Source organism: Dama dama, chromosome 25, assembly GCF_033118175.1.
Source record: "Dama dama isolate Ldn47 chromosome 25, ASM3311817v1, whole genome shotgun sequence".
Taxonomy (NCBI): Eukaryota; Metazoa; Chordata; class Mammalia; order Artiodactyla; family Cervidae; genus Dama; species Dama dama.
The window spans coordinates 45374272-45394013 of record NC_083705.1 but is presented as its reverse complement, the minus strand read 5'-3'; the positions used below and the strand labels follow the sequence as shown (position 1 = coordinate 45394013).

General features: G+C 43.6%; 1 protein-coding gene across 1 annotated transcript in view; it reads right to left on the bottom strand.

Annotated features, from left to right (window-relative positions):
- Positions 1-10509: 10509 nt before the first annotated feature.
- UGT3A2 (UDP glycosyltransferase family 3 member A2) overlaps positions 10510-19742 on the bottom strand; it is a 33499-nt gene continuing 24266 nt past the window's right edge. The window contains exons 5-7 of the mRNA XM_061129959.1: positions 16245-16476; positions 14593-14812; positions 10510-12394 (exon numbers count right to left, since the gene is read on the bottom strand). Coding sequence (XP_060985942.1) covers positions 12118-12394; positions 14593-14812; positions 16245-16476 — 729 coding nt within the window. The 3' untranslated portion in view covers positions 10510-12117. The remainder of the gene's footprint in view (positions 12395-14592; positions 14813-16244; positions 16477-19742) is intronic.

Below are 19742 nucleotides of genomic sequence, written 5' to 3'. Positions count from 1 at the left end.
GGAAGAAATGGTTGCAAGGGAGAAGAGGTTGGCACAGACACAGCCGTTCACGGGGCTCTTCATAAGGGGCAAAGGTGGGGCTTCCGGCACCTGGTTAACTGCCCCAGCTCTGTCCTTGGAGTTGAGGCTGGAGGACAGTGTACTTTCAAGAGAGAAAACTTTTTCTCCATTACCTCTTTCATTTAAAAATAGATTTATAATAGGCTTTTTAGAAATCCCTACTATAAAAAAGGAAAAGAGTGGAATCTGTGGAAGAGGATGGTTTTGAGGTAAGAAATCATAAGTGAATTCCCAGTGTGTGCCAGGAGAGAGGTCTGTTGTGCTCTTGTAAAAGGCACCTCATTTCCCTGACCCTCCATTTACCTCTCAGGAAATAAAAGGGGAGGCCCAGTGACAGGAATTCTGTGATTTCTTCCAGCTCTAGGATCCCCAGGTTCTCTGGGATCTAAAAGCAAGCTAGGGAGCCCACCATCTTTCCAGGATGGGTCAAATAAAACTCTTGGAGAAACTCCATCCTCTGAGGACTCCTTATCCTGATAAAATATCCCCTTTTGTCTTCTGTTCTCTCTGGGGCAAAAGGAAATAAAACTGGGTCCACCACGCGCAGAATCAACGGCTCCACACTCCTTCAAAAGCTTCCATCAGCACGAGTGAGAGAGGGGCTCCCAAATGCGCCACTGCCCTGGGATCCTCCCATCTGTCCGCCCGCTCAGTTTCCCAGTTAGGAAACATTCCCAGTTCATGCTGCTGTCCCAGGAGCACCTGTCCCCAGTGCCTGATATGGACTCCACCTTCTACTTTCTACTGGCATCTGCTGCACACCCCTCAGAAGTTCAGAGTGACGCTCTCAAAATCCCACAGGTACCGTGGAGGAGACGGCCTGGGGTCTCAAGCTCAGAAATAGACCAAAACTTCTGGCTCCCGCGGCGCCCACCGGGAAGCGTATCCAGAGCAAATAAAAAGAGAGGATAGGAAACTGCTCCTCTTCTCCAGGGCTATCAATAATTTCACCTTGGTGGTAGAGACCTCTCTCTGCCCCACAGCCCTCGCCAGCCTCTCCCTCCTCCAGCCTAGGACACAAGCCCAGCCTGGAAAACCATATGAAAAGCCCCTCTGACTAAGGGGGCTGTTGGCGTGACTCCTGGCCGGGAGCCTGGGACAGGCCTGGCCGGATTCTCCGGCCAAGCACTCACCCAGTGAGGATATAGTCAGGATTTTGGCGGCCTCTGAGGGCAGGAGCGCAGGCAGTAAATATCGGACTAGAAGAAGCATCTGAAGCGACCCCATCGTCGCTCCGGAGAGGCTACGAAGCCGAGCCCTAGGCTGCGCGCCCGGCGCCCCGGAACCTGCGCGCCCTCCGCGCGCGCAGCGCGCAGGCAGTGAAGGAAAGACGCGGGCAGGGAGCCGGGGACCGAGTTCCTGTGGGTCTTTGCTCTGTACGTCCGTCTCGCCCTTTGGCCTCTCCTCCCAAGGAAAGTACACAAATGGATATTCTGTCCTCACCCTCCCTAAATCTGGGCACCGGGAAGGAGGGATTAGTGTGCTGATCCTTAACCCTCTCAAGTCCAGGTAATCACACCTTCCGGATAGAAAAACACTCTGAACCAGTAATGGTAGGGACCTTAGGAAATCGCATCGAAGAAAGTTATACCTCCAAATGGTGCCGACCCAACTCCCTTTTAGGGATCCATCCAGAAGTTATGGGATCCCATCTCCTTTCGAACTGCTCTAAAGATCTCCTAAGGCCTTCGGAACGCCCCATCTCCCTGGTACCGGCTTAAAATCTCTACTGGTTGTCCCACGCTCAGGATCTCAGAAGTTGATTACCAAAGGAAAGTGACTTACCTTTATTGCTCAGAATTTCTTTGGAAAGTACTGAATACCTCATTCATGAAAGTTGCTAGTGTAGTGGTTTAAACACCTCTGGAAATCCAGGTTCAGAAGACTGAACCTCTAAAAGCTGAAACTATAATTCTGAATGAGAATCATAAAATAGGATTGGTGAGCACCAAGATGTTCTATTTTTATAAAAGTATTAAATTTTTCTTTAGAAAAAATGATAAACTCTCCTAATAATTATTTCACTTTTTTCCCTTCCAAGTCCCTCCCTCTGTGTTTGGGCTATACTGTTTGAGGCTATGTGATTATATGCATTGTTGTTGTGGTTGAGTCTCTCAGTCATGTCCAACTCTTGCAGCCCATTGACTGTAGCCCGCCAGGATTTCCCAGAAAAGAATACTGGAGTGGGTTGCCATTTCTTTCTGCAGGAGAGCTTCCACATCCAAGGATTGAAGCCACGTCTCTTGCATTACAGGTGGATTCTTTACTGCTGAGCCACCAGGGAAGCCGGATTACAAGCATACACATTGACAACTGTCATCTTTTCAGATATTATGTCTTCTCAGTGGGAAAATAAAAATTGATCTGCAATATGAAGGTACCATTTGACATTAGTGTAATCACATTACCTTATCTACAAACTTTTTCAAATTTCATCAACTGTCTCAATAGATATCCTGTGTTGCAATATTAATTTCTGGTGCAGGAATCAGTCTGGGATCACACACTGCATTTAGCTATCATGTCTGTTTCATCTCCTTTAGTAAGGATTGATTTCTCAGCCTTTCTGTTTTTCTTTCATGTCTGAGATTTATTTTTTAAAATGGCTCTCAATGTGGGTTTATCTGATGTTTTCTCATTCTACTTCATGTTAGAGTTTTAGCAGGAATACTACAAAAGCTGAGATTCCATCTCATGAATCATGGCAGGAAGCGTGTGATGTCAGTCTGTCCTAATGCTAGTGATAATAACTTTGATCACTTGTTGAAGGTGGTGTCCAGTGAGATTCCCAACTGTAAAACTACTGTTTTTTAGCTCAAATTAGGAAATAAGTTGTGGGGAGACCTTTTGAAACTGTGTAAATTTCTGTTCTTCATCAAATTTCACTCACTCATTTTATTATCTTTTCTATTTATTGCCTGACAGTTATTCCTTTTGTGGCAAATTATTATTTTAACTCCACTCTTTTTCATTTATCATACAGCATTCTGTTGAATGGACATGAGTTTGAGCAAACTCTGGGAGACAGGGAAGGACAGGGAAGCCTGATGTGCTTCAATCCAGGGGGTCGCCAAAAGTCAGACACGACTTAGTGTATAAACAACAAATACTGTGGCTAACAAAAGTTTTGCCTTCTGCCCCATCTATTTAATTATCTCTCTACCTATCTATCTGTCTAACTATCTGTCTCTATTCATTTATTATCAGTCTTTACTCCTGGATCCACATTTCTTCAATGGGATATAATCTCTTACCATCATTATTTTAGAGGTTTTTCTTTCTTTCTTGCGCATGATTTCTAGACTCATCTTGTACTTTCCCTTCCTCTGTTTAACAATCATCCATTTCTTTAGGAACCCTTTTAGTAGGAATTGGTATTTAGAAACCTGGATATGGCACTAGAAGTGCTCACTGCTATTGAAGCACCACTGTTTATATCCCTCAAATGGACAGTTATGAAATATATAGTGCTCAGTCACTTCAGTCATGTCCAACTCTTTGCAACCCTACGAACTGTAGCCCACCAGGCTCCTCTGTCCACGGGAATCTGTAGGCAAGAATACTGGAGTGGGTTGCCATTCCCTTCTCCAGGAACTCTTCCCAGCCCAGGGATCGAATCCATGTCTCCTGCAGCTTCTGCATCGCAGGTGGATTATTTACCGCTGAGCCACTGGGGAAACCCATGAAATATATAGATATAGATATAAATATTACATTCCTGTATCTCTCTATATAGTCAGGTTTATATCTAGTTTATTAAAAAAGCATGCATTCACCCTGATACCTTCAGTTTCAATACAAACCAGTGATGATTCTAATCTTCCCCACTTTCACATTTGTAATTTCCTTTTTAAAGTTAAAAAAATCTGACTCTCAACTTCTTTGGTGTGTTGATATTTACTGCTTTGCTCAGTCATACTGAGCACTGAAAGAAGTTACCAATATACTAATCCACCAACTGTGAACAACAAACCTACTTAATAGACCACACAATTTTTTGCAGTTCTCTTTTTTTTGTACTGACAACACAGTTTTTAAAGTATTGTGTTCAAATGGCAATTGTGAGATCAGATTTGTGACCAGAGGAAGGGGTGGGGGGTATTGGGAGTATAAAAATTTTAGATGGCATGATTGAAATGAACTCTAAAAATTCATGAGTATCAGAGAAATAGGAGCATAATATTTGATGATATTAAATAGTTACTATTCATTTGGAGAAGCATCATAATGTTATTGGGGTTATTTAAAAAGAGATACCTTGGCTCTTCAGATCCGTTCTGGGAGACAGATGAAGTATTAGGATGTTTTGGATTTGCTTCAGAATAATTTGGGGCAGGGGATGGAGGCAATGTTGAAAATAGGTGGGAATATAGAGGAAAGAAAATTTGCCAGGAGTTTATAATCTTAAATGTTGGACATGGGAAAATTCTGATTTTACAAATATTAGAAATTTGTCATTAAAAACTTCTTAAACTCTCCCACTATGATTCTAATTTTTCTTGTTGTTCCAGTTTTTGAGGTCACACCAGTAGTGTGTACATTTTCATAGTTTCACACATTCCCAGTGAAATAACTCACCTTCATTACAAAAGTACCAATTTTGTCTCTAGTAAAGCTTTTTACCTCAAGTCTGTCTGATATTATTCCTAATTATCCAGGTCTTATTTTTCACTAGCATTCAAGACCTTTTTCTATCCTTTTATAGTCAACCCTCCTGTATCCCCATGTTTTAGATGTGCCTCTTGAAATGGCAATTAGCTTGTTGTTAATCAAGTCAGTCAATCTTTGTATCTGAACCAAAGTGTATAGGTTTACATCTACCATGTTCTTGTTTCTCCCTCTTATTCTTTCTTTTCTTCTCAGTTTTGTCTTCCTTTTCAGCTTGGAATATTTTTTGTTACTCCATTTTCTCCCTCTAATGATTCCCCTCTTGTCTCTTTTCTCCAAATAAAGTATCCCAGATTCACAACATGCCTTTACCACTTATCAAGGTCAAAAATTAATCCATATCTTTACCTACTTCTGGTCAACACAAGGACCTTAAAAGTTCCATTTACCCCTCCTGACTTACATGGTATTTTTGTCACACATTTGGAGTCTATATTTTTAACCTCAAGAAACATTATTTTTTACTTTAATTATTAATTGTATTTATTAAAGACTTTACACCAGATTTCAGAGAACTCAGTAATTAAATGAGAGATACTGAGGCATTACAGAGTTAGTAGCCATGGAAGGCAGCCACCACCCCTTGTGCTAAGGGAACAAAGGAAAGAAGTGAGAATTACTAAAATTTAGAGTCTTGATAAAGAATCTGCTTGCTATGCAAGAGACCCCAGTTTGATTCCTGGGTTGGGAAGATCTGCTGGGGAAGGGATAGGCTACCCACTCCAGTATTCTTGAGCTTCCCTGGTGGCTCAGCTGGTAAAGAATCCACCTGCAATGTGGGAGACCTGGGTTCGATCCCTGGGTTGGGAAGATCCCCTAGAGAAGGGAACGGCTACCCACTTCTGTATTCTGACCCAGAGAATTCCATAGACTGTATAGTCCATGGGGTCGCAAAGAGTTGGACACAACTGAGCGACTTTCACTTTCAGAGTCTTGGTGGTGAGAGCCATGCAAAGCTTGGAAGGAGAAGGGAGCAGTGTCTTGCTCATCTGGTGTTGATGCTTTAGGACCACAGAAGGGAAATCCACAGAACTGAAACCCAGACCTGGGAGGGGCAGTCACCAGCCTGCCAGTCCTAATATCTGTGGGGGGCCCAATGAGGCTGACTCTAGTATTTCAGAAGAGCTGCAAACAGAAAAGCACTCCTGACACTAGAACCGTCACTGCCACCATGAAAAACCACCCCTGTGGTGTTGCTGGCATAAGCGGGGAGCACACAGGATGTCCCAAGTCCCTGCCTGTCCCTGCAGCCTTCCTCTGGTGTCCCCTGTTTGCAGAGTCCCAGAGGGAGGGAGCTGGGCAGGCATTTGGCAGATTCCCAGTGTCACAAGACAGGGCCTGCCATTTCTGGAACCAGTAATCCAACTGACTCATTCCTGGTCTCATGGTTATATTAGCAAATAACTGTTATTTCTATATCAGTATCTTGAAAATGTCGTTTTCTTGACTGTATTTGCATTTGAACATGATAAAAAGTTCAAATACATTTTTTTATTTTCAAAACTATTGAATAGATAAAATTATTAGCAAAAAAAAAAAAAAACCACGGACTTCCCTGGTGGTTCAGTGGTTAAGAATTTGCCTGCCAACGTAGCGAACACAGGTTCAATCTCTGCTCTGGGAAGACCCCATATGCCACAGGGCAACCAAGCTCAGGTGCCCCAACTACTGAAACCCACGCACTCTAGAGCCCATGTACGGTAACTAGAGAGTAGCTCCTGCTCTCTGCAACTCTAAAGAAAGCCCACACACAGCTATGAAGACCCAGAGCAGCCAATAAACTTTTTAAAAAAGAAAGAAAGAGATATCTGGTTAATAATTGGCCTTAGGAAGTGTTCTAAGTAGTTGATTTCCATAATTCCCTAGTTTCCATAATCCCAGTGCAACTGGGGACCAGTTAATGCCATCACACTGAGAAAGTCATTGAGGTCAACTCGGAGTCAGATGCCTCCTCAGTCCCAGTCAGAGAGGGTAACCAAGAGACAAAAGTTATTCTTTTCATTGTGCCAAGATTGTCTGATGATTTGATAGTCAGATATTTTCAGGAACTGATTTTATGACCCCAATCCTTACATCTTTTCCTACCTAGAAAAGCACTAAATCCCTTCATGGTGACATGAGCTCCTCGTGACTAGCAGAAAACTTTTTGTAAAGTAAGTGCTTAGTTGCATTGAACTTCTCCTTCACCAAAGTCTTATATATTGACCTTCCTCCACTGCCTCTTTGGGACAGTCTCTCAGAGCTATCTGCGGTGCTGTCTCCCAGGCCACAGTTGTCATTTTTCTAAAACTTAACTCGCAACTCTCACATTGTGAATCTGTTTTAGTCAACGCTATAAGTACATACCAGGACAAAATTTCAAAACACAGAAAATTTATCTTCTATGAGTCAAGCATTGTGGAGAGTTTTTTGGCCCTTTGCCATTTGCATCAAACACTACAGGTTGTTTAACCCATCACCCACTTATAGCTCTTAATCCTCACCAGCTGCCAATGCAGAAAGTTTTCACAGCTTCTCTTACAGTCTTGACTGGCTCAGTGACAAGATTCTAGGCAAGAGGAAAGAAGCCTCTTGGTGAGAGGAGGAGGGAAGGTAATTCTGTGAAAATGCTTACTAGCTCATATTGCCCCTTCTCTGTTTTTGTCCTCCTTGGGACATGGACATGATATTTGGAGCTGGGCAGCCATCTTGAAACCATGAGGGGGAATTATAAACATGTTCTTCCTGACATTGTAGAGCTATGGAACCACTGCCATCAGTTGCCTGCTTCCCTCCCATCTACTTCTTTTTTTTTTTTTTTTTTTCCATCTACTTCTCATGAAGGAAAAACAGTCCTCTTTTTGTGAAAGCGAATGGCAAAAAAAAAAGTGATCTTCTCAACTATATATATACTTTGTAAGAATACATTTTTAATTGACATCTAGAATGTCTGTTTAAATAACTGAATAGGATGTCATTTCTAGTCACTGCAATTATATCATTTAACAATAAACAGTTGCATCATTCTGTTAAATGTATGCAGTGAGTTATAAAATCTCAGCATGTCAGCATTGATACCATCATTCATTCTTAATATAGATAATGAGCTGTCAACTTTCAATGGGAAATTTTATGTCATTCCATTTTCTTCTTGAGTTTTTATTTATGTTCCACTTTCTCCAGAGAATTTAATTCTAATCTATGTATCTTTATGCATGAAAGCACTGTATTGAGTATTCACTCATAACTTTGAACATTATAAATATTATTCAAGTTAATGTTTATAGTTCCTACAGGAGCCCAGTATTTTTAATAAATTATCACTTTGTTTTAATACTTGCATTCACCTGGTCAAAGCTACATAATCAACTAACAAAACATAAAATTTTATTGGAAACATATCTTACAATGAGAAAGGGGCTGTTTTTTCAACTTTTAAAAATTTAATTTATGTATTTAAAAATCAATGTTACCTACTTCTAAAGGTTAGTTATGCAAACACTGAAAAACTATTTGCATAAATAACAGGAGCACTAAGAGTTTTGTTATGAACTGTCTTGAAAATGATGTCCCTCCATTCTTTGAATGACTTCAGAATAAAGTGCTACATAAATATGCCATTCTCACACCAATCTATTATCAAAAGTTACTATCTTTAAAGGTCTGTCAGCTGAAAAAAATCACAATTCATCTTTGGATTTTGTTAAAACAAAGAACTACAAATCATCTGAGTTACAAGGACTTTCTGGCTCAGTCACCTCTACTTTTCCACCCCCAGGCAATGCACCATGGGAAGAATGGGAGTGGGTGAAAGGTGTCCATTTCTTCTGTAAAATAAAAGTCAGGAAATTGTAAAAAGTGTGGCAAGAAAGAGGACCTGTCAACTAAACACAACACCTTGTTAGGAAGACCAGTTTTAGAAAACTAGAGTACACAAAGGTGGAAATTTATCACCTCCAAACTCTGTGTCATGTAGCCCTTGGGAAGTTTTCACGTATGCATGATGCTGAAGGTAGCCTACTTTGAAGGCTACTGGCTTAGGCTGTTCTACTGAGGCTTTCTGCTACTGCTTGCTAATTGGTTTCCTAGTAACAGTAACTCTCATCTGAGATGATGCCAAGTTCATCAATGGCTGCTAAAGGAATAGGGAATTGCAGGCTTTAGTTTGGTAATATTCCATGAGATAAACTATGAAAAGGGGAAGGAGTGATGGCACTCTTTTCTGTTATATTTTTTAGGCTTACTCACCTGTAAAATCAATTAGAGGACAAATGAAGCTCAGCTCTCAATAACACAAGTGAGAAAGCAAGAGTTGTCACCCAGTGCCATCATTCTCAATGGTCTTATCTATAGTCAGGGAGCTGGCCCCACCACCTGGAGGGTTCACAGGCCTTGTTTGTGGGAACCTTCCTTTCTTTGTGTAACAAAAAAGATATCTCAAAATTCATCTTGAATTTTTAAATCAGAAAAAATAAATAAATAAAATCCAGGGGGGCTGAATCACCAGTGCAAGTATTAATTGATATCACTGTTATCTTGAGATGAAATTTGAAGAAACTAGTTTAAAATCCACTCTGGCAGATGTGTGTGTCTCTAAATTTGGAACTTTAAGAACTTATTAAAAAGAAATAATTAGCTCATTTAAAGCCTGGCATGGAGAAAGGAGCCTTCCTGGACCTTAGGGGTTAAAAAAAAAAAAAAAAAAAAAAAACCACAAAATTTCCCAAGGGAATTCCTTAGCCAATCCTAGTGCCTTCTGTATGCATGAGTATGAAATTGCCCTGGGTGGGAGGGGTACACCAGCCAGGACCACCCTGTGGCAGGGCAGATTATTCTTGGCAAAGACATGCTCACAAGAGGGGGCCAGTGGGAGCTAAAACCAGCCCATCCACTCTCCAAGCCATGTACCCTGGCTGGAGGGGGCATCCATGATGAGGTGGCAACAAATTTTAGTGCTATTGCTATTGTCTTAATTTACACAATGACTCTCCTCTCCCTCTGTGGTTACCCCTGTGGTACCTGTTTATTTCCAGCTGAATGGATTAGACACAGGTGTCCCATTAAATGGCAGAAAGGAAGATGAAAGAACTTGGAACAAATAACACATGTCACACGGTAAAAGACTGCTGTTCTTATTTTGAATGTTCCACTCAGAAAGGTGGTTAAGGCTGTCCCCGAGGTCACTGAGTCACCAGGTCACAGGTGAAACATACATTCAGTCCAGCCCTTCCCTGCCTGCCCTCCACATGTGACCAAGGATCTAGTTTCCTCCATTATCCACTGTCCTTTTTTTTTTTCTTTCTAACACCTATTGCCACCCCTCACCACCCACCCACTCCCCCCTGAAATTACGTGGAGTAGTAGTGTACCCAGCATTGCAGTCAGAGCTGGAGAATATTTTTGTAGCTAGGAATGGTCACATGCCTCAGGTCTCTCAATGAGATTTAACTGGAATTCTTTGGGAAACCTTTAAAGAAGCTAAGTCAGCTAGCATGAACCTGCTTTATTCCCTTTCCTTGAGTTTCCCTTTTCTTGCCTAAAATCCCATGTGCTGACTGAATCCAAAATGACCACCTGGAAAATCAGGGTGACCTTAGGATGAAGCCACCCATTAAGGAAGGCAGATCAATCAGACAAGAAATCTGGACTATTGATGACCTCATGGCACTACCACGCCAACCCTGGATGGCCTGCCCACTGACACTGCACTTTTTTTTTTTTTTTTTTCATCCCTGCCGTGAAAGCTCAGAGTCCTAACCACTGGACCACCAGGAATTCCACTACACTTTCTTTTACATGAGAAAAAAAGGAAAACCCTAAGCAGTTCCAGTCACTCTTTTCTTTTTTTCTGGCTTCCATTACTATCAAGATCACTAGGAGAAATACCAACAACCTGAGATATGCAGATGGTGCTACTCTAATGACAGAAAGTGAAGAGGAATTCAAAAGCCTCTTGATGAGAGTGAAAGAGGAGAGTGATAAAGCTGGCTTAAAACTCAACATTCAAACAAGTAAGATCATGGCACCTGATCCCATCATTTCATGGCAAATAGAATGGGGAAGAGTGGAAACTGGCAGAGTTTATTTTGGGGGGCTCCAATATCACTGTGGACAGTGACAGCAGCCATGAAATTAAAAGACACTTTCTCCTTGGAAGGAAAGTTATGACAAACCCAGACAGCATATTAAAAAGAAGAGACATTACTTTGCCAACAAAGGTCTGTCTAGTCAAAACTATGGTTTTTCCAGTAGTCATGTATGGATGTGAGAGCTGGACATAAAGAAAGCCGAAGAATTGATGCCTTTGAATTGTGGTGTTGGAGAAGGCTCTTGAGAGTCCCTTGCACAGCAAGGAAATCAAACCATTAGGTTCATTAGGAAATGAACCCTAAATATTCATTGGAAAGATATTCATTGGTGCTGAAGCTGAAGCTCCAATTCTTTGACCAGCTGATGTGAAGAGCTGACTCTTCAGAAAAGACCCTGATGCTGGGAAGCATTGGGGGCAAGAGGAGACGGCACAACAGAGGATGAGATGGTTGGATGGCATCACTGACTCGATGGACATGAGTTTGAGCAAACTCCAGGAGTTGGTGATGGACAGGGAAGCCTGATATGCTGCAGTCCATGGGGTCGCCAAGAGTCAGACATGACTGAGCAACTGAACTGAACTGAATGCAATTTCCAACAGTATGTCAGGTACAGAGAGGCTCAGCTATGTAGAGACTCTTCTCAGTTTACAAAGAAATTATCTTCTTTCTCATGACTTCGTGTTTTAAATAGGAAAGTTGAGAAGATAGCTCACAGCTATGAAAAGCAGAGACCAGTGACACTTCAGCCCGTGACTAACCTGCAGTCTCCACTGGAAAGGAGGAGTTCTCTGCAGAAACCAAGGCAGAGACCATGCACACAGGCAAGGGTGTGTCTGGCCCTCAATGCTCTTGCCCAGGACAGGCTTCCTGAACTTTGACAAGAGTTTGCGGGACAAGCAAACAGAAAATCAAAGAAACAACAAAGCACCTGCCTTAGGGGTTATTCTTTGACAAGTGGTGGAGGAGGAGTGAGGGAAGGAGGCTGAGAAGATGCAAGGGAATGGAGACCAAAATGGTCCAGGCTCAGTGCCAGGAAGAAGGGTGTGATACAGAAGGCAGTTTCAAGGCTTCAGATCTGATGGTCACTTATCCAAATTTCCCAGGGACAGAATCACAGAACCGCCCTTGCTGAGTGGCAGTCAAGGCCACAAGGGCTCAGTAAAGAATTGCAGTCATGAGAAGAAGCCAGTGAGCAGGAATTTGTAGCAAAAGAGCAAGTGGATAGGATGTGGAGAACCAGGGTTGACAAAACTGGCTGGAGATGCCAAGAAATGCTGAGTCTGCCCAAACACTCCACCTTCCTAGGCTCCATTTGGCCTCAGGCCTTCTTCAGCTTCCTGGTCCCACACAGCCACCTGGCCACCAGGCCTAGCAGCTTCCCACAGAGCCACGCAGTGCCCAGGGTGACCACCAGCAGGAATAAGATGACGTCCAGTAGGTACTGCTCATACCACGGCTGCTGGAAGGCATGGGGCTTGAGGTGGGCTGCACCCCCTGTCTGGAGGATGTGGTCGATCCAGCCCACCAGCCGCTGGGCAGGGGTCAGGGGCTGCGAGCGTGTGATGATGCTGGCGGCCTCTGCGGCAGATTTGTACCTATCGACAGAGACAGAGGGGAGGTGTTAACTCAAGTGGTCTCAGAATTCTTAGAGACCTTGTATCACACACACATGCACACACACACTTTCTACCATAGGCACAAAAGACTTCCTTTCAAGGAAAAGTTGTTGACCTGACCTGACCATTGTCTAGTTGGGTCTCCTTTAAAAGTTCAAACTGATATATGCATGCAAAGATCCATGCTTGGTGCTGGAAGTGCTAAACTACAAAAAAGTGACTACTTCTATAAGGACTAGTCTCTCCCCCAAGGAGGCTCATGATATAGACTACAGGAACCATTATATTTATTGAGTGTCTACTTTGCTCTGGTGTCTGGGCTAGATAATACATATGACTCTGAGAACCACAGTCCAGGAAGACACCTGCATTTCCCTGCCCCTTTCAAAGCATCATGTTGACCAGCACTGGCTTCATGGGCTGTGAGCCTGCCTATTTGCAGAGGGCTTCACCCTTAAATCAGCCTTATTGATTAGTCACTAAGTTGTGTCTGACTCTTTGCGACCCCATGGACTGCTGCCTGCCAGGCTCCTCTGTCCATGGGATTTCCTTCAAGAATACTGGAGTGGGTTGCCACTTCCCTCTCCAGGGGATTTTTTCCAACCCAGGGATCTAACCTGCGTCTCCCACATTGCAGGCATATTCTTTACCACTGAGCCACCTAGGAAGCCCCTTTAAATCAGGCATGCTTGATTTAATTGTCTGCTGTCATAGTCTTAAAACCCTTACACATTATGACAAGGGGTTCAACATTTCCATTTCACATAAGGGCACATGAATTCTATGGCCAGCCCTGATATCCAATGTCTGTGGACCATCCCAGCCGAGATGACTGCTTCATAGGGCCGATGGATCATGCACATTTGGGTCTAAATCTTTGAAAATATAATGAAAATTACAAATCCATTCATCAGGAAATGAACATTTTAAACATATGAGATACCAACTATATATAAAGTTTCTGGGTTATCTGATCCCCAGAGTTTAACAACTTTTCTGGGGTTGGCATCACATGTGATGTGGTTATTATTCGGTCATCTAACAAAACTACTTACAGGTCTCCTATGTGCCATAATGTTGTACGGTAATGCTAAGCCTTGAGCTATGCTTCAAGTGTGTGTCCCTGAAGCTCTAAGTTTTTCAGTCTTTCTTCATTATAAGAAAGAAAACATATATTTTTTCTCTTCCCACACAAGATTATTGCACTGGTTGGAAAGTTTCTTAAGAGATGAATGAATCCCTTTGTATTGATTCACTTAACAGAAATCCATTCAGACTTACTTTGTGGCAGACCCTGAGCTGGACCCTGAGGACATAGCAGGAGACTCATGCTGTTATGCTGGAAGAGTTTACTCTCTACCTTCTTGTGTGGGGTCCATGCATGTATGCAAAGTCACTTCAGGCGTGTCTGACTCTTTGTGACCCATAGACTGTAGCCCAGCAGGCTCCTCTGTCCATGGGATTCTCCAGGCAAGAATACTTGAGTGGGTTGCCATGCCCTCCTCCAGAGGATCTTCCCGACCCAAGGATCGAACCCACAACTCTTATATCTCCTGCACTGGCAGGCGGGTTCTTTACAACTACCGCCACCTGGGAAGCCCTTCATGTAGGGACAGACAATAAATTAAAACATAAAGAAATGGGGCGATTACAGATTCTGAGACACATTAAGAAAAAAATAATGTGTTATGATTGGGGTGGAAAAGAGAGGAAGCTCTGACACCTATCAGAGAAAGGTCTCTCTGAGCAGTTGACATTGGGATGAGACCTCAATGTCATGAAGGAGCCAGTCTTGTGAAGAGAAGGGAAGGAGTGTTCTAGGGAGCAGCACAGGCCAGGGGCCTGGGGTGGGGAACCGTGTGGGATACTGGGAATAGAAAGGCAACCTCCTGCCTCAGTTGGAATTCTACTACAAGCACCTCCAAAATAGAAGACCTCTCAAAGACAGTCTGTGTCAGTAGTTCCAGTTCCTCACAGCTAGAAGGTAGAAAACCAACATCTAACCTAAATTGTTCTCGTCTTCTTCTCAGAGGAAATAAGTCAACTATTAGAATCATACACATATAATCTCATGTCCTGGAAGTTTCAGCCTTTACTGCAAAAAGACCCACATGATGCCTGTCATGGTTTCCATCTTCATTCATCATAAGCAACCACAAGCCCAGAGAACTGCACACCTCTTGTCCTCTATGACTTGCTTCATCTTCAGAGCCAGTGTCTCAGCCTTGATCTGCTTTAATTGGATAGACACACCGAAATTTTTGGCTTTAACTCGGAGCAGGTTTTCATGTTGGTCTCCAAAGAGGGGAATCCCCACCATGGGCACGCCATGTTGGATGGCCTCCATGATACTATTCATCCCACCGTGGCTGACAAAGAGGCGGATGTGAGGGTGCCCTGTTGTAAATAAGAAAGAGAGCGGGACATCTTAGGTAGAAAGTTTTCAGGACAACAAGGAAAGCAGAAAAGGCAGAAGAAGATACCAATGGGAGCTCAAGGGGTGTTGGAGCCATTGTAAAGATGATTTTGCTTGCTACACATTCAAAGACTTCAAACCTTGCCTTTGTAGAAACTCCTTGACTCGGTCATAACTGGGGGAAGACTCAGAACCCAGGGAATTCTGTAGAGAATAGTGCTAGTGCTAATCAAGGCAACTATCTCCATCTATCCATCCATCCATCCAACATTCCATCTATTCTTCTATCCCCTCAAGTCTCTGCTTCTTTCATCTGTTTTCTCTTTATGTTTCCCTGTGTCTATCTTTGTCTCACTTCTTTTCCTTGAGAAAACCTTTCTCACCCACCAAATAATAGCCTTCTCCTATAAATTCCTGGCACATTCATTGACATCACAAGTCATATAACACTCATAAAACTTATATAGTATGTGTTGTGCTTTTTAAATATATGAGAAGCTCCTTGAGATAAGAGACTGGACTCTGCCCATCAGTATTTGCCGTTCTAGCCTTTGCATCCCATCCTTATGTAGCAATAACTAAAGTGATTATTGATAATGAAGAGTTCATCTCAGCCTGTGCTGGCCTACTGGGATGTGCATCAGAGCCTCCTCATTTCTTCTTTGAAATGAGAATCCTGTCCCACACCCAAGATATAAAGAAATACATTTGCAGACATAGAAATAAGAATATGTTTTTTTTAATGCTACAGATTATTTTGTTACAATCTTGGTTATCAGCCTCTGATCCAGTCAGTGGCTATGGCAGTGAGGGGTCTCTACGAACCAGTGCTAGCCATAGAGTTACCCTGTTGGGGGTGAGGAAATTCTCTGGTATCAGAGACTCAATGTGTCAAGTAACTGGCTAGCAGTTTGCTCAGCTTGGAACTCAGGTATATTGGCATCAATGTTGTGAATCTATGAATTGATTACACCTTAGTAGCTAAGGAAGATATATCTATGTGTGTGTGTGTGTGTGTGTGTATGTGAATGTGTAATGGAACATAAGTGAACAGGTACTCTTGAAGCCACTGAAGACAGTGGCGGTGGATCTCTTGGTATGTGTTCTCAGAGTTCACAGATTGTTTAGGATTATTTTGTGGTGATCTTGTTCAAGACCAAAGGCAGTAGGTCAACGTGACTTCAGTGGTTTCAGATGTGAGGTCTGAGACAGAAAAGAATTTAGGGCAGATAGCTGTTTTGGCATCTGAGCTCATCATAGCCTGATTCCCCAAGGGTTCCAGCTTGCTGCTCCATTCTTGTCATCTAAAGACTTACCTTGTGCTGATGAAATAATCAAGCTAGAGATCAGAAGCCCAATGATCCCCAAGACATGTAAATGAGAAGAAAAAAAGCAATCCTGGGCAGTCCTTACCCAGAAGGTCATTCTGAGGAAGCCAGTGCACAATTTTCACATTTGGGGCCAATTTGATGTCTTTGGGCCAATGAGAAGGATTATACTTCCATATCACCCCTTGAGGGAGACGAGCAAAGGCAGCATTCATCTCTTTGAGAATCTCCTGGGACTGAATGAAACTCACCATGGACCCCAGGCTTACAAGGACAAAACCAGAGTCTCCAAATTTGGTGATGAAAGTCTCAAATTCCTAGAAAGAAATAAGGAAGGAAAGAGGAGAAAAATGTTCACAAAAGACTAGATGGTCATGAAATGAAGTCGGTTATTCACTGAACACACTCTCCTGTCCCTTGGAGTTCACTGTCCTGAGACAGGTCAGCACTCTCAGCTGTGCTCATGCCCATGTGTTGGTGGGACCATCTTTCATTTTTGAAACCTTGACCCTCTACTGTCAAGGCAATCATAGACACTCTACTCTTTGTAGGTCCATGAAGATATGGCCGCTTGGGTGTTTTCCAAAGCCAGACCAGAAGTGGAATATAAGGAAGAACCTCGCAGGGAGCCAGGGTCCAGCAGAGGGAGGTGGGCTATCTGGAGGGTAGACTGGAGAAGCTGAGAAGAAATGGAGGTAGAATGGGGAGGTGACTGGCCACCCATACCCCATCCACCATGTAGTGTGCGTTCCTCTGATATACTATGATGTTGTTAGTCACTGATCTTTGCAGTTTATCTCCTATCTCAGTGATTCACCCACATGACTGCACATTATATTCACATGGGAAGATTTTTTTAAAGTAGCAATGTTCCACCCAGTCTCAGACCTCAGCAATTCTTTTCCTCAAATCCCTGAGGCAGTTCTGAAAAACCGTTCTGATCTAATGCTGTAATCTTGGTTTTAACACATTTTGTCAATTCTTCCAAATATTTCTTTGGACCCTGACTCTTTCTGGATTTCTTGTGGCTCCCCCCACCCCAGATCCTAGCTGTTGTTCAGTCTCTCAGTTGTGCCTGACTCTCTTCAACTCCATGGACTGCAGCACACCAGGCTTCCCTGCCCTTCACCATCTCCAGGAGTTTGCTCAAACACATGTCCATTGACTCGGTGATGCCATCCAACCACCTCATCCATCTCATCCAGCTCCTAGACCTTCACCCTTTTGGGCTGATTTCACCTAGCATAACATTTTCTGATCTACTGCCTCAGAGGACCACTTTGACAACAGCTTTGTCATTCTGTTAAATTAAGAAGCAATGTAAAACCATTATATAAAAACTGGAAAATGCAAAGGAGAAAATTTTTTGGAAAAGTTACTGTTATCTCACAATCCTTCCTCCCATCATGCTCCTGCTTAACAATTCCCTTCCGCAGTCTTGTGGCTAGGGCTGACCCACCCTCCTATCTGGTGAAACTTCCTGCAGTCTGGCCTGGGCATCTTTGTGCAACTGCATCTTCCTCTTTCTGGTCTAGCTGGAGTCATCCAGGGAACCCAGAGACATCTCACTTCATCTTCACATTTTGGGCCTCCTGTTCTCTCCACCTGGAACATCTTCACTCCCAGCTTCATTCCTAAAAAATTCTTCCACCGACTCAAAACTCACATAGCCCAAGGATCATTCCCCAACTCTTCCTGCTCACTTGATGCAAGTTCAGTAGGGGACGGATAGATAGTTTCATTCATGAAAGGCCCAGGCCAAATCAGGACCCTCTCTGGCTTTAAAATGAATGAGAGTGGGACAGCCACTTATACCACTAGAGGCCTGTCCCCTTCTTTATAAAGATGGAGGTCATGGGATTTCCCTGGTGGTCCAGCAGTTAAGAATCCACCTTGCAGACAGAGGAGCCAAGATGGCGGAGGAGTAGGACGCGGAGACCACTTTCTCTCCTACAAATTCATCAAAAGAATAACTGAACACAGAGCAAACTTCGCAAAACAACTTCTGATCGCTAGCTGAGGTCATCAGGCGCCCAGAAAAGCAGCCCATTGTCTTCGAAAGGAGGTAGGACAAAATATAAAAGATAAAAAGTGAGACAAAAGAGCTAAGGACGGAGATCCATCCCGGGAAGGGAGTCTTAGGCGGCATTGCTTGGGGTAGGGTCCGGGCCTGAGTGCCCTGAGGACAATCGGAGGGAGCTTCTGTGAGTTGCCAACATGAACTGTGGGAGACCAAAGGAGAGAGAGTAAATTAACCGGCCGAACACACTGCCGGCCATTAGCAGAACAAAGAGACCGAGAGGGTCCACAGAGGAGCTCGCAGGCTGCGGACCGGCCTAGCTCCGCCGGAGGCAGGAGGCAGGGGGGAGGGGAAGGTCGCGGCGAGACACAGGGCGCAGGCACCCGACCGGCGCGGGCGGGGACTGGGGCTGGGGACACGGAGGGCAGAAGGCGCGCGCACCCGACTGGCGCCAGCGGAAACTGAGACTGGGTCCGCGGAAGGGAGTGGGCGCGCCACACCTGGGGAGAGTGCGCCCACCAAGCCCCTGGCTGCCTGGACCGCTCTGACGGGGAAGGCACAGAGAGCAGGCGCAGCTTTTCCTTCCGCGCTTTTGTGGAACACCCGAGGGCTGGAATCTCGCGCAGCGCGGGGCGCGCTCCATATAGAACAGCCGGGAGCCTGAGCAGCGCAGAGAAAGCAGCGTCAGCCCCGCCTGGCAGCCCCAGCCCATCCCCGCGGCGCAAGCCCGACACCACAGCGACAGCCCCTCCCTGCAGCGCAAGCCCCTCCCCGCGGAGCGACGGAACTAGCTACCTGAGTAAGAGTCCACCTCCACCCGCCTGTGTCAGGGCAGAAATGAGGCTCTGAAGAGACCGGCAAACAGAAGCCAAATAAACAAAGGGAACCGCTTCAGAAGGGACCGGTGCAACAGATTAAAATCCCTCTAGGAAACATTGACTACACCGGAGGAGCCTGTAGATATCGAGAAGCGTAAGCTGGAACGAGGAGCTATCTGAAACTGAGCCGAACCCACACTGACCGCAACAGCTCCAGAGAAACTCCTAGATAGAATTTTACTTTTTTCTCTTTTTTTTTTTTTTAATTTTATTTTATTTATTTATTTATTTATTTTTTATTTTTTTCTTTTTTCTTTTTTATTTTTTCTCTTTTATTTTCCTTTAAAATCCCCTATTACTCCCCCATTACTCCTTAACTTTCATTTCCATAGACTTTTACGATTTTTTAATTAGGGGGGAAAAAAAAAAAATTTTTTTTCTTTCTTTTTTTTTCTTTCCTTTTTCTCTTCTATTTTCTATTTTTCTTTTTCTCTTATTTCTTTTAAAGTCCTCTAGTACTCCTCTACTACTCCTTAATTTTCATTTTCAATACACTATAAACTTACAAAAAAAAAAAAAAAAGAAGCCCTATTGTTAAACCGAAGATTATTCTCTCCCAATCTTGACTCTCTGTCTTCTACCTCAGAACACCTCTATTACCTCCTTTCCCCTTCTCTTCCCAATCCAATTCTGTGAATCTTTGTATATGACTGGGCTACGGAGAACACTCTGGGAACAGACAGCT